This window comes from Artemia sp. Qi Xiang Cuo, chromosome 7, assembly GCF_049724085.1.
Source record: "Artemia sp. Qi Xiang Cuo chromosome 7, ASM4972408v1, whole genome shotgun sequence".
In the NCBI taxonomy this organism is placed as follows: domain Eukaryota; kingdom Metazoa; phylum Arthropoda; class Branchiopoda; order Anostraca; family Artemiidae; genus Artemia; species Artemia sp. Qi Xiang Cuo.
Genome location: NC_142800.1, coordinates 62,510,014 through 62,524,764, shown reverse-complemented (window position 1 = coordinate 62,524,764; position 14,751 = coordinate 62,510,014). Strand labels below are relative to the sequence as shown.

At 35.2% G+C, this 14,751-nt stretch overlaps 1 protein-coding gene across 1 annotated transcript in view; it reads left to right on the top strand.

The window, feature by feature from the left end:
- LOC148950546 (uncharacterized) overlaps positions 1-14,751 on the top strand; it is a 156,257-nt gene that overhangs the window by 105,171 nt on the left and 36,335 nt on the right. Inside the window, exons 12-16 of the mRNA XM_089092471.1 lie at positions 1,714-1,869; positions 4,384-4,572; positions 7,023-7,198; positions 8,955-9,153; positions 10,466-10,876. Coding sequence (XP_088948597.1) covers positions 1,714-1,869; positions 4,384-4,572; positions 7,023-7,198; positions 8,955-9,153; positions 10,466-10,876 — 1,131 coding nt within the window. The remainder of the gene's footprint in view (positions 1-1,713; positions 1,870-4,383; positions 4,573-7,022; positions 7,199-8,954; positions 9,154-10,465; positions 10,877-14,751) is intronic.

Below are 14,751 nucleotides of genomic sequence, written 5' to 3'. Positions count from 1 at the left end.
AACCTAAGGCCCTCCTTTATGTGCGCACCTGCTTCGAAAATTAATTTTTAAAGGAAATCGAGTTCAGAAAGGGTAATAATTCGACACATAGTTTCTCCGTGCTAAGTTTAAATACAATCCTATACTTTCAGCTATGATGTCCTATAGCCCCTGAACAGTTGTAAGACCGCCTTGTGATAAGAAGCAGGGTAAATCTGGAAGCAGTAATAAAAGCGAACTGACTGTAGAGTTCTGAAAGACAATTGTATATCGAAATGAAAAAATTATAATAAAAAAAACAAGGAAGAATCCAAAAATTGAAAAAAATAAGAATTTTAGTGTTCGTTTTTGAGGTTTGTCTTGTTTTACTTTGTCCTCTGGACTTTATCTGTATTTTTACTCGTCGCTTTCTTTTATGCACTGATGACGGTCGAGTGGAGATTTCTACCAAAATATTTGCAAGTTTTGGAAGTTCTAGAAATCCTTCTAGAATTTCCATAATTAAAGGTATATGTAAAATAATGAGAGTGCTATTCTATTGTGTCTCCGCTTGCAGGGCAGAACCTTCAGTAGAATTGCATTCCGTAGACGATAACTAGATTCTGATATGAAAGACGAGCTTCAGAGTCTTTGTATCATATTTCAGATCTAATCATGGACCATGGACCTAACTTTTACTGTGCTAAAGAAGGAATTTTTTATGAACTCGAGCATTGCCTTTAAGCTTATTCTTTACCATGGTTGAGAATTGGTTAAATCTAATAAAAAGTACATGGCACCCCTGGGGGTATTATAATTCAGCGCTCACAATTTCAGGCCTAGGGGTGCACAAAACTACCGTAGCAAGGTCTGTTAGCTCGGCAAAGATTCTGAGCTTTAAAAACGTCTTCCCTTCAAAGGAGAGAAAAAAAGAAGAAGAACAAAAAAAAAAAAAATGGATTCCAAAATTTTATCTTTTTCAAGAATTTGCGAAAAACTGTGTTCTAGTCCTTCTACATTTCAGTGGAAGTGAAACTGACTCTTCAAGACGAAATATCAGTACTTTTATTATATTAGATCGAACCTCTTCTTAGCTAAGTTATCTACTATTGACTGCCTCCCCCTAGTAGTATAATATTTGTTGGTATGAATATATAATGAGTCGGAGGTAGTAGTCTTGATATTGCCTGTGCAGGATGTCAACTCTTGTTGATGGAAGAGCATCTTTAAATGTGGAAAGTCATGTCGTGATCAAGATTGGCCCAGGATTGCACAAAGCCTCCATTCATACTGGAAGAATAAAAACAAAAGAGAAGAAAACCGAGAATGGGGTTTTTATAAGGCCAACGAAATACTGGATGGAACATAGTGTGGCTTCTGTAGAGCCACAGAAGCACCGTACATAGCTCTGTTGGCCTCAGGTGGCTTGGTGTTACAGCGAGTTGCCATTAGTAGCAGCAGTAGTACTACTACTTCCCTGTTGCAGCTTCAATCTTTCAATTAGACAGTCAAATATATTCTTATTTTCTTGGAATTGCCATGCGAACTTTCTGCTGTGTCGTTTAATTCTAATTCACTATCGTAATTTTTAAATTTTAGGATTGTTGGCTTCTTGTTAAATCGTCAATTTGTTCTTATGCATAGTACACTAAAAGCATAAGAAATTCTATTCCTTTTTCACGAAAGAACTATCAAAAGTATCTTCTTTGATTTTTTTTTTTTTTTTTTTTTTTTTTTTTTTTTTTTTTTTTGTAGCGGACCTTCCTGAGAAGCAAGGTCAATGCCCATTCCTAGTACCAACTTCCATATCTTGTGATATATCATGTGTGACTGATCTTGATTGTGAAGGAAGTAGTAAATGCTGTGCAAATGGCTGTGGCACTCAATGCACTGCTCCACTTTTGAAGACAGGTGAGTATTTGACAAATTTATCTACTTGTAAAATATAAGGTTACAGCTTTAAAATCTGCTTAACGTAATGCAGTATCCAGTTCTTATACGATTTGATGATACTTTCAATATTACGTAGGTTAGGTTTATACCCTAACCATAAACCCTGGCAGTTTGGAAAAACTGGCATAAAACTGGCAGTTTGGAAGTTTCTATCATAGACACTTAAAGTAATTGTAGGGTTTCATTCCTTTTGCAAAATTATAGCAAAAAAACAACAAAAAGAAATCGTTACTTTGAATTGTTAACCTCGCTCCATTTAATGCTGCTGTGAAAGTGCTTTGAAATCTGGTTAAAAAAGTTCTTTAAAACGTAATTTAAAAGCTTTTAAAAATTACACGCTGAAGTTCCCGTCGCCATTAAAAAAAGCAAAAAAAAAACATAGTGCACCAAGAAGGAGAAATTGATTGTAAAGTGCAAAAATTCTAAACAATTTACCTAAAAACCACCGAAACTTGGATTATTCTTAAGGCACGAGCATTGATTCAAGTTTTCCTGAAATTTGGATATTTATTTATTTTAGAATGGGAATTGAAACTTTACAATTACTCTGCTTAATATGTATCTGATATTGCTAAAACTTATATGTCATTTCTCAAGTGAGGTTTGGGATTTATATGGAAACATGACGTTGGACTGTTTCCAAGAGAATGTTTCTTAGAGACTCTTCGGTTGTGTTCCAAAGATACTTCCAGAAACTATATTTTTAGGGAGAAAACGGTTTTATTAAGGTTTTTGCTGTACCTACATACGCTCGAATTTCTTTAGTTATTTTGGATGAATAATCGATTCAGCATGTAACATATTGTAACATATTGTACAATATGTATTAACATATTGTAAACATTGATTCTTTGATGTTTCTAAAATGTAAATGCCTTTCAAAAAGGAAAGCAGAGAAATTCTTTTACTTTTAGACCTGGTTTCCTTTTTTTTGCAACCTAGAAATATTTTAATGAGCATGTATCAGTTACATGTAGACTATATTTAAGTAAGTCAATATGTTGTCCTTTAACATATCTTCCTCAAATTAGCAGTTGTTCGTATCTGTTGAATATAATTTGGGTAAAAAATTACATATTTCACCACTCCCCGTTTTATGTAATTTTTTAGGTTGTGTCCAAATGTTTTTTATGAAGGAATTATGTCCAAGTCCTCGAATGCGCATGCTTCTCCAAACGTTCCAACCCCTTCAGAATTCTCTATTGAGGTACTGTAAAGATTTTTGACGAAACCAACTATAAAACACGCTTGAGATAGATCAGCTTTTTTTAGCTCATCTTTAAGTTGGAAACGAATTTTTCGTTTAATATCTGAGATTAACTGAAATTGAATTGAGAAAAAGGACTTTGCACGGGCTACGTTATAGTCACACTTTTTGATAAAATACAAAATTACGTACAATTTCAGCGCTGATTGTGTGTGCCAAATTCTCGACTTGAACTTTAATTGACTTTAAAGCATAAAATTTGTGGTAGAATAATCACAGTCGGGATTTATTTTATCAAACAGTTCGTGGTAACGGACTGTAAGTAAGGAGCGACCCGGCTCAATAGTAACCAAAGCTCTAAAAACAGAATTTTGATACCAATAGATACATCACAAGAATCAGATTTTTATGCTGATTTTAAACATATAAGTTTCATCAAGTTTAGTTTTTCCTATCAGAAGTTACGTGCCTGAGAAAATTTGCATTATTTTTGGAAAAAGTGGAAAACACCCCCTAAAAGTAATAGAACCTTAATAAAAATCACATCATCAGATTCAGCGTATCAGAGAACCTTTCAAGCCTCTATGTGCTAAAATGAGTTTGAGAAAAGAGTTTGACTCTTTTCTCCCAGCTCTATTTTTTATAACAATAAAAAACTTTAGCGTAAAGAGCAAGGCATTGAGGAGGGGACAGCCCCTTTCATATACAGAATAATTTCTGTTCGTTTTAAGTGTTAATGTCGCTCCTTGCTTTCAGTTAAAAAAAACTTGTTTTTTTTATATTTATTTTCGTTCGAAGATCGGGAGCCCCAAGCTGTTGTTCTAGTTTCTATGTTTATGGTTTGTAAGCAACTTCTTCTGAAGCCCTAACAATATCTTATGTATCTCGAGTATATCTTCCATTTTTATAAAAAGCTATAATTGTGAATATTTTAATCACGTGTGTGACCTTCTTAATGGTAAACCCCGTTGAGTAATCTCAAGCTTACAGGTATTGTTGTAAGATCTAAAAAAAATTGGAGGGAGAGAGTCATCCCCAATAAATATATTGAAGTGGGGTCAAGGCAAGAATTCTTAGGCTTGAAACTTTAGAGTGGACAAACAAACTTTAGAGGCAAAATTAGGTCTATAGGGGACAATACAAGGTATACAGGGAACAGTACGAGGTCTACAAGGAGTATTTGTGTCGTAGTGGTTGACGGCTCTGTTTACAGGTACAATAATATATAACCAAATGCAGGTTCAAATATTATATTTATTTTGTAGGTTGCGAGCTGGAAAGAGACATAATGTCTCATAGAGCTAAGGAATCAGGTTTTCCCACAAACAGAGTCTACCTTCCAAAATGTGACGTAAATGGAAAATATGAAAAAATTCAGTGTCATCCTTGGACAAGAATCTGTTGGTGTGCTGATGACACGGGAAGAGAAATAGAAAAGACGCGGACACCTCCTGGTAATTTAGCTCTGTCACATGTTTTGTTATTGCAATAATACTAGCAATTAGATTCAAAAGCTATTAAACCATATACAAAATGCTACAATAACTCTCTGCTGATGTTAAAAAAAATAATAGTAAGTAATGAAGAGATAAATAAATATAGCCAAATATAAAAATTTAGGAAATCATGAATAATTGAAATAAGCCTTAGTGTATACTTGACATTGAAGCTAAAAAGGATAGAAGCAAATCATCAATACCATGCACAACCTAGCTTTCTCTTATGTTCGAAAGCTGTTGGTAATTTAATAAAATACTAAATATACCTTCGTCATTGAATTGACAAAAAAAAAGTGCTTCACTTGTGCATTTTTTTTTTCTTCTCCAGAAACTTTTACTAAAAAAAAAAAAAAAGTTGACAATTTGCGCGAGCCTGAAGAAACATCCACATGTATCTACTGTGTAAACATAATATAGAGTAAAGTTTCGACTGATAAAAAATACATTCAGTTTTAAATAGATATATGCATAAATTTGCAACACTTTGTAGAAATATCTGACCGAAATTTTGTTTTAAACAGTCTTCATAACAAAACAATGAAAACTCAGTATTTTCATCCAAGCGCCATGGCGATCCTTCACCAACCCATTAAGAAAAGAATATAGATGTTTGTATCTGTAATTTTTGTTACTATTTGAACAGTATTTATTTAAAAATCGTCTTGGGCTGTCTTTTTTTGAAAATGAAACGGAAATCTCAAGTTTCACCCTATATTACTATTACAAAAATCTCAGTGCAGTACTAAGCTGCTCAGGCCAACATTTCTGCACACGCTCTTCTTCCATTCTGATCTTTTCAAAGCTTTACTCTCCGCACCCTCCCATGTAGTTTCAGTTATCGCTAAACCCTTCCTTATGACCTGTTCCCATCCCATTTGGAGACGACTTGTTTATCGCTTGGCCCTGGATTGAATGGTCAATAGCTTTAGCAGTCTATCATCCTTCATTGTAAAATAGGCTCTAAATCTTTCTCTCATAGCAGCCCTACGAGCATATTCGAACAGCCCTACAAGCTGGTATCGAAGCATATTCGAGCAATTTACTGTTTGATCGACGGTCAATCAAACGATTACCTAAAGTATCCTTAGGCAAATCTTCTGCAAAATATTTAACAGGTCTTCCTCGGCCTTCCAAAGCCCCCAAGTTTCCAAGCCATACTTAACCTCTGTCATCATTGTTGCATCCAATATTCTAATCTCAGTTTGCGGACTTTCCTTCTTAGTTTTTCAAACTCCATTAAAACAGCCATGTGGTGAGGGTATTATATTTTTTACATCCCCCATCTTTTCTAACAATACTACCCAGATAGGTGAGGCTATCCACCTTATCAATTGTCTCGTTACCTAGCGTCACCTCTTCATTCTTATTTATTTCTAGTCTAGAAAGTCTCCTAAACTCCATTTATTTGCTAACATTCTTATCTGCATGCTTAAGTCATCTACCTAATCTAGAACGTTCTAGTCTAGGACATAATCATTATCTAGGACATTCAAATCATTTGACAGTCAAAGTCTTGGAGAGTTTTACCTTCCCATTCTACGTTCTTCTACAGCCTCTGCCGTGTTCCTTTAGGACACAATCCTTATATAGATTGGATAAAACGTTTGTTCGAAGAAGGAAATATCTATCAAAGTCTGACATAGAATCTGAAAATAAGCATTTTTTTTGTTCTCCAGGATAATTAAGTGAAAATGATATAGCAGACAAATGAAATGAGGAGAAAGTCGAACCATGACTTTATTGTTTCATTATCTATGAAACTTTTTAGCAAGATAGTTTTACAATTATTTTTGGTTGTTTTTACCAAGTGACGGTAACAATCTCCGTAAAGCAGCTGGCCAAAGTTTATGAATTTTTGGGAGAGGGTGGAGGGTATTTTTCATGGAAAAAGGTGAACGACTGAAGTTGAGAAATTTTTTTTAACTCAGTATAAACGTTTATGCACAGTATTTCGTTAAATAAAACTTTTGTTATATACGATTTGATTAAATAATAAATTGTAAGCTTTCTGCGATTGCATATTACTCAGATCCAAACACTAGGATAGAAAGGGGAAAGAATCTCAGCTATTGCCTAAGAATAAAGATAAGAGGCGACAGTAGTTATATGCGTCTATGTTTGTTAAACACAGGCTCGACCTATATTATGTAAGGGGATGGGAAAAGGATACGTCCTTCAAAATGGGTCTAATTTTTCCTGAGGGGTCATTCGAATTTAACCTTGGAAAGGGCTGACCTGGGAACAAATGTGCAAACTTTTTGGCAAGTTTCGGCAAGCTCTTATGCAAGTTTTCAAATAGTTAATTACAATGTACTGTGTTACTTCTGTGTAGTATGTGGCTCGAAAATTGTCACACATCTTGGCAGTACAGTTCTTGACACAATCCTTTTAACTTATAATTTTAGGTATAAAACCCACGTGTGATTCAGATAAGCAAACTGACGTCTGTGAAGTATTCAAGTGCAATTTAAATTGTCCCTACGGGTATGCTTTAGATACAGCAGGTTGTCCACTTTGCAAGTGTAAAAATCCTTGTGATAAGATTAGATGTGGAGAAAAACAGATTTGCAAGATGATCCAGGTAATTATTGTAAAAGCCCTTTAATGTATAATTCGGCAATTTTTTCTCTGTTTTGACTTTTACTTTATAAGACTTACGCACATTGTATATGAACATGCTTTGATTGTAAAACCTCAACTAATTTTTAGATCACGCTGGCTAAGCATATTAGTCAAACAAAAAAAAAAAGATTCGAAAATGTTCACTCAGTAAAAGAATAACAAGTTGTGATATTTGAACAGATATTTCCGCTAAATCCAAAGCCTTTTGCTAAGCCATCTTTAAACAAAAATCATTAAAAACTTAAAAACTGTCAATGACAGTTTATTTCTCTTAGAAACAATCTAAAACTTGTTAGAAACATCATGGAAACCCAGGTTTTTTCTTTACGTTTCTTACGTTTCGTTTGATTAATAATTGCAAATTGTGTTAGCCCAAGCTTACGCGGCAGAGGAGCTTAGAGGAGACATAAAGTAAAGAAGCAAAATCCAAGAACATAACATTAAAACATTGATCAAAGTGTGAATATCTAATTTATCCAGGCTTTCTGAGGGAATCTTAAAGACAACTCTTTAAAGCCAACTCTTTAAAGCCACACCTTCGAAGTTGGTTATAAGCCCATTAGTTAGATATATACATTAATATTCTGAACTAAGCCTTAATAGTGAGGGCTCTTAATTCTAATGCGCATAATAAGCCTCAAGTATGGGGCCACATATCCAAAGTTATGGATTTGCAACATTGATGTAAATGTATGCCAGATTTGTCTCAAGTTTACCACCTGGATCTTATTCTTGTTACGATGATATTCCAAAATTATGATTTTACACATTAGAATTAGACAATTTTAAATATCTTTAATGCTAAGATGAGTTAATGTGAATTGTTGGATGATGGATTAAGGTGTAATGTGAAGGTGCTAAGGTGATTCTAGTCATTTGGAGTTATGAGTATATGAATCTTAAGAATCACGTTTAAACTTGAGAGAGAACAAAGTTTCAGTTTAATAATAAAAAACTAGATAGACACATGCATATTCTTACCCAGATTTGGATCAGTTTTTAAAAAAATATGACCTGCCATAGAAAACTAAAAAGTGTGAATGATCTGTAAATCCCAGAAAAGTAATGCAGACTGAAAACATTCTTGAAAAATCTCTGCAATTGCCATTGTATTTCAACTCAAACATTTATCGAGAATTAGCATTCATTGCCTTATTATTACTATTATTATTACTACTACTACTAAAAACTTAGCGCAGCCCCAAGCCGCCTGAGGCCAACACAGCTACGTACGCTCCTCCCCCGTATTCTATTCAAAACCTTTCTCTTTACACCCTCACAGGAAGTTTCCATTTTCCTTAAATCTTTCTTTAGGACATCATCCCACCCCAGCCGCGGGCGACCTGCTTTCCGTTTAGCCTTAGACGGTTGGCCGAAAAGGACAATCTTCGGCAATCTGTCTTTATTATTATTATTATTATTATTATTATTATTATTATCCTTATTACTAATATAAGTAATACAATTTTAAATTATAAATCGAGGCGCAAAGAATTTAACTGCTGCGCCCCAAAGCAAGCTTTGAAGGGCCTACTGCCCAAAACAATGACAAGAAAAATTAGAAAAATAATGTTTAACAGATTAAAACCAATGCAGAGAAGGAAATTTAGAATTATTTTAAGGAACAAGAATAAGGTGATGAAGTCATATACTGATCCAAAAACAGACGAATGCATACAAGACATAGCATTTCTTGAAGCTAACCTTTTTTACAGCTTAATTGTACCAATGGCGCTTGCCCATATCTCCCTATTTGTGTCCCTCGCAAGGATAAGCCCTGTCCCTATGGCAACCCTTTGTATGATAGCACAGGAGTACCTTCAAAATGTGGACCACTCGGTAAAGGATGTCCCAGTAGCCATAGATGTCTCTTGGATCCTTTTGGGGAAATAGCAGCATGCTGTCCTAAACCAAGTAAGGGATTTTTTCTTTGTTTATCTTAGTTGTCTAAGTCATCACACTGAAAGTTGTTTGCTTCTTTTTAATTTCAACTGAAATGAAGATTGAAGTCAAATTGGAATTACTAGGTAGTCTTTAATTCTATTCTGAGCAAGTATCATGCTTAAAAATAAGATACAATAGATACAAGTAACAGGTGCAGCAATACAGCTCAATAACAGTTAAAAGACAAATGCTAAGTAAAAAAACTTCAGTTGAAACGTGAAGACTTTTTGTGCCAGAATGCTTTTGATTAAAAACTTGGACATGGGTTTAGAACTATCTAAAAGATACTTATATAATTCTCCGATTTTGTGGCTATTCTGCTATACGGTGGCCTATTTGTTTTAAGCTTCTATGCAGTCCATAAAAAATGAACTGTTATTTCGAGGGATTCGATTAATTTGAGGCTCTATTAATTTATGCATATGGCTATATAGCCAGCACCAGCTATTGTGCGGAAGGTCCTTTTTTTGTAGGTGTGGGTGGCTAGAACTTTAAAAACACTTTATAGGCATAACTTTTCTAATTTATCGAAAGAGGTCATCCAGATCATTATGAAAGAGGGAGAGAGATTTTCTCCTTGATCTCCATTCATTCTGTGAACATATATGGACCAAGCCTACAATATGGGTGCAGCGGGGTGACAGCTTCCCTCTTATTATAGAAATATTTTAATATTATATAATAGATTACAATTATATGCTTACCTACACAGAAGGGGAGAGTAGGCTGTGCCCCCAAGAGCAAGATTTATCGAGATAACCGCCCTTGCAAAACGGTGGAAATAATTACTCGAACATTAACTTTGACATATCAGTCTCACCCCCCCCCCTCTGGTAAATATTTTAAGGGGTTCTCTTTTTGATCAAAGGATTACTGTGTAAAACTAAACCTGGTTTTAAAAGGAGGGGTCGAGGGAGTGGCAGCGCCCATCACATTTAAAAGGGCCCTAGAAAAGAAATTAAAAACGAAAAAAAGCAAAAAACTTTTTCCCTTGAAGTTGCCCCCCCCCCCTTTTTTTTAACACTAAAATTTCGAATGATCTCTCCACCTAGTGATGACAGTGCAGCAGATTTTTTTAAAATAAAAATTTGTTTTTATAAGAATGAAGGCACTTCATTAATACTTCAAATTTTCAGTTCGAATCTTTCTAAGGAAAAGAGAATACGAGGGTTTCAAATGAAAGGGAATCCTTTAAAAAAGGTATTTCATTCTAAAAAAGGTATTTCATTTCATTCTAAGATTTTAGTAAAAATAGTTTTAAATTTTCTAATGATTATTTTAGGAGAAACTTGTGCTGAAGAGCTGGATGATGGGAGTAGTCAATGCAGTTCTCACAGTCCTCGATGGTACTTTAATGCAAAATCAAATCGATGTGAACAATTTTCCTACACTGGTTGTGGTGGTAATTTGAACAACTTTGAGTCGGAGCAAGATTGTCGAACAACATGTCCGGTTCTTACATCATGTCAGAAGCTTAGAGAGAAAAACCTTCGTTTAATTGAGAAATACAAGAAAATTGTATTTCTCCCTAAATGCAAAGAAGGTGGGGAATTTGACAGCACACAGTGCTTAGATGAGTTAGGACTGTGTTGGTGTGTTGATAAGCATGGAGAAGCTATGAAAGGCACACTAACTAGAGGAAAACCGATATGCAGCGTGAGGCAGGCAAGACAGCATTCTATAGATAGAGAAAGTAAGTCATTTTTTTGCTTTTGGCTGTAATTTGAAAGTTGGTGTTGCGGAGCTCAAACCTAAGCAATGCTCTAAGATAATAAATACTAGGAAGAAAATTCAACCAAGCGGCGGTGCTACGTGAATTTCGACTTGTATGGATGATTCATATGGATATTTCTATTAAAAAGATTGGCTGGCCAGAACAGCGAAAATACAAAACGAGAATAATTTTCAGCCAGCGATAAAAAAAAGAAGACAAAGCAAATATTATGGCAAAGACTTCTGCTAAGTCGTTCTCAGCGCTCAAAAAAGGGAAGGAAAAAAGATGCATATAAAAGAAATAAGACTAACATTTTGAAATAAACTTCATTAAACCAGAGAAACCATTTCTCGAGCCACTTTTCTGGTTTAATGAGGTTTGCTTCAAAGATTTAATTCGTTTTTCTTTTATGTGCACCTTTTTTCCTTTCTTTTTTTTTCGAACGCTGAGGATGGCTTGCCGCCGAAATCCATTAAGCTGCTAAGATAGCCATGCATAATACATTTTAAGATATAACCTTAAGATGTGTTATACATGGCATCAAACCGACCAAAAATTGGCAAGCTATTCTAACTTTGGTAGTGTGTTTCCATGACGTCATGTGCAATTCAGTATTTTAAATGTTCGGCTAGTGGTTTAGTTTAGTAAATTGTGAATATTAAACCTCGATATATTGTTTTGTGTGTAAACTTTTTAATTATTTATTTGATAGAACTGCTGCTCCAAAAAACGTTCATTTCTGAAACTTTTCCTTCTCTGATGTTGGGATCTGGTATTCTAGAACGTGCTGTAAGCATTTTTGCAAGCGCACCTGAGATTGATCCAAGGGATGACCGCTCGTCTGCTTTCTTTAACATTTTTTTTTGCCATTTGAAAAAGCCTTCGAGTCCTCGATATAACGTCTTTGATATAAGAATTCGATTCGAGTAGAATATCTTCGATATAATCGATATCTGTATAACGTCCTTCAATGAACATTGGATTTATTGTCTCTATAGGTCTATTAAAAATAAGTTCTAGTAGGATTATACCATAAAAATAAACGTCACTTTTTGTCTTAGTTCTTTTAGAATGACTCGTGAAACACAAGGGCCGTTTAATTAGAACAATGAGTTTTTTTCAAATTTCTTAAAACAACTTCAGTGTCCATTTAGGATAGGATTCATTCAACTGGAAATTGGAAGTTCTAACGGTCTTTAAGAGTCATAAGTCATGATTATAGTAAACTGAGATTTTTCACAAAAAAATATATTAAAAAAAAAAAAAAATTAGTACGCAGGAAGGAAAAAGCAAAGGAACGAATGCGGGAAAGAAATCAAAATGAAAAACAGAATCAAACAGTCTGTCACGAACTGCAAGTAAGGAGCGACGTGACTCAATACTAACCGACACTCTTAAAACAGAATTTTGATATCGGTAGATATAGTAAAAGAATCGGCTTGTTGCTGATTCCAAATCCAAATTGATTAAGCTTAGTGTTACCCGTCAAAAGCAACGAGCCTGAGAAAATTCACCTTCTTTTCTAAAAAGGGGGAAACATTTCTTAAAAGTAAAGGGCTCTTAATGAAAATCACATCATCAGATTAAGCGTATCCGGGAACCCTATTGTAGAAGTTTCAAGCTCCCATTTACAAAAATGAGGAATTTTATGGTTTTTTGTTCTCAAAAGAAAGATCACGGATGCGTGTTTATTTGTTTGTTTGTTTTTTGTTTGTTTGTTTTTCCAGAAGTGATCACATCGAACCAATAGTCCTAGAATATGGGAAAAGGGCTCATTCAAACGGAAATTAAAAGTCCTAGTGCCCTTTTTGCGTGACCAAAAAGATTGAAGGGCAACTAGCCCCCTCCTACCCCCATTTTTTCCTGAAAGTCGTCCGGTCAAAATTTTGAGATAGCCATTTTGTTCAGCATAATTGAAAGGTCCAATAATTATGCCTTTAGAGATAAAATGGCCCCCCCACATTCCATGGGGAAAGGTCTTTAAGTTATAAAATGTGCCTATTGTTTACGTATAGTATTTGTTACTGGGAAGTCTGTATACACTATTGGGGTGGTGGGGGTGAATTTTCTGCTGGGTGATTTTCAGCGGGGAGAATTTTTCATGGAGAGGGAAGTTTCCGGGGAGCGAACGTTCCAAAGGAAATTTTACACTGGGTTAATTTTCCAGAATTCCTATACGAATTTCTTTTTATTAGTCTTTCTCCTTGCTGACTCAATTTTACATGTGGAGATGTTAAGGGGAAAAGTCCGGGGAAAATTTTTACCGGGTTGGATCTGTCTAGAGTATCTTTCTGTAGGGGGGGGGATTTTTTCACGGGAAAAATTATCCAGGGGGGAGTTTTCCACGGAGTAAATTCTCAAGAGGAAATTTTCTGCGGGAGTAACTTTCTACGAGGGCGTGGGGCTTTTGGTGGAAAGCTTTTCCACGGAAGAGGGGATTTCCAGCTTGATTTTAAAAACAATCTTTTCAAATGAATGTGCGCTAAAAAAAAATTCACCCGTAACCGTCTGAAAGAATTTTTTTGGGTTGAATATTTAGCTTCAATGGAATTGTCTGGGATGAATTTTCCTGGTGTGCTGCGGGGTATTTTGCATGGGAATAACTCCATGGAGGGATTTTCCGTGGGAAGAAGGAATTTTCTATGGAGGGAGACCTGATTTCCCGGCACAATTTAAAATTGATCAGAAATTAAATAAATAAAAAACAAGTTTTTTTCAACTGAAAGTAAGAACCAACATCAAAACTTAAAACGAACAGAAATTATTACGTCTACGAGGGGGCTTCCCGCTCCTCAATACCTCTCTTTACTCTAAAGTTTGACTTTTTGTCCCAGTTCTTTTAGAAGGAATCCTGTAACACAAGGGCCGTTTAAAAAAAATAATAAGCCTTTTTAAATGTTGTAAAAAATTTTAGCGTAAAGAGCGAGGCATTGAGGAGGTGGCAACCCCCCTCATATACTAATAATTTCTGGTCGTTTTAAGTTTTGATGTTGCTTCTTAATTTCAGGTGAAACAACTTTTTTTTATTTAATAAGACGCAAGAACAAAGAAGCGATGGAACACTGTAATAATCACAGGAACAAACACGAGGAGGACCAAAGAAACTAACCCGGGGATGAACAAAAGAAAGAAACGAGGAATGAGCGCATGACTAAACACATTAACTAATATAGGGACACACATAACAAAAAATAGCTAAAGAGAATGCTCATTTGATTGCAAATTGAAAGCCGGTAGGGAAAACTCCCTGAATTAGCACCTGTAAAAACGAACCTTTTTAGTGTTGTATATGATAAACTAGAAAATAATCGGCCGTCAATTTTTACAATTCAGATACCTGTATTACAATTTAACCTGCGGTGATACCGTCGGTTAACCTCTGCTTGGGAATACGCGACCCAAAGTTCGATCCTAGCTGCCGTAGGGTCGATATGGAAGGGGCCAATTGGTCAAACACATTCCTTTGCAACATCACGGGTGCTGGGTGAGATACTCGTATCTGGTCCCATGACTGCATTTCACTACAATTTGAACGGTCAGGATAGACTGAATACTGCTGCTACCGCAAACGCCTCATCATAACACCAAGCCGCCTGAAGCCAACACAGCTATTTGCACTCTTTCTATACCCCAAATATATCTAAAGCTTTATACTCCAATCCCTCCCAACCAACTCAAAAATTCAAAAATGGAGTAAATTTATCAAAAAGAAAATAAGTTGAGTAAAGAAGGACCCAATTGAGTCGAATGTCCTTTTTTATTAAGGTAAAATCCTATTCTCTAAATTTCCGGTCTTAAGCCCCAGAAGCATCAAGTCAAATTCTTAGAAATTAAAAGGAAAATATTAGTAATAT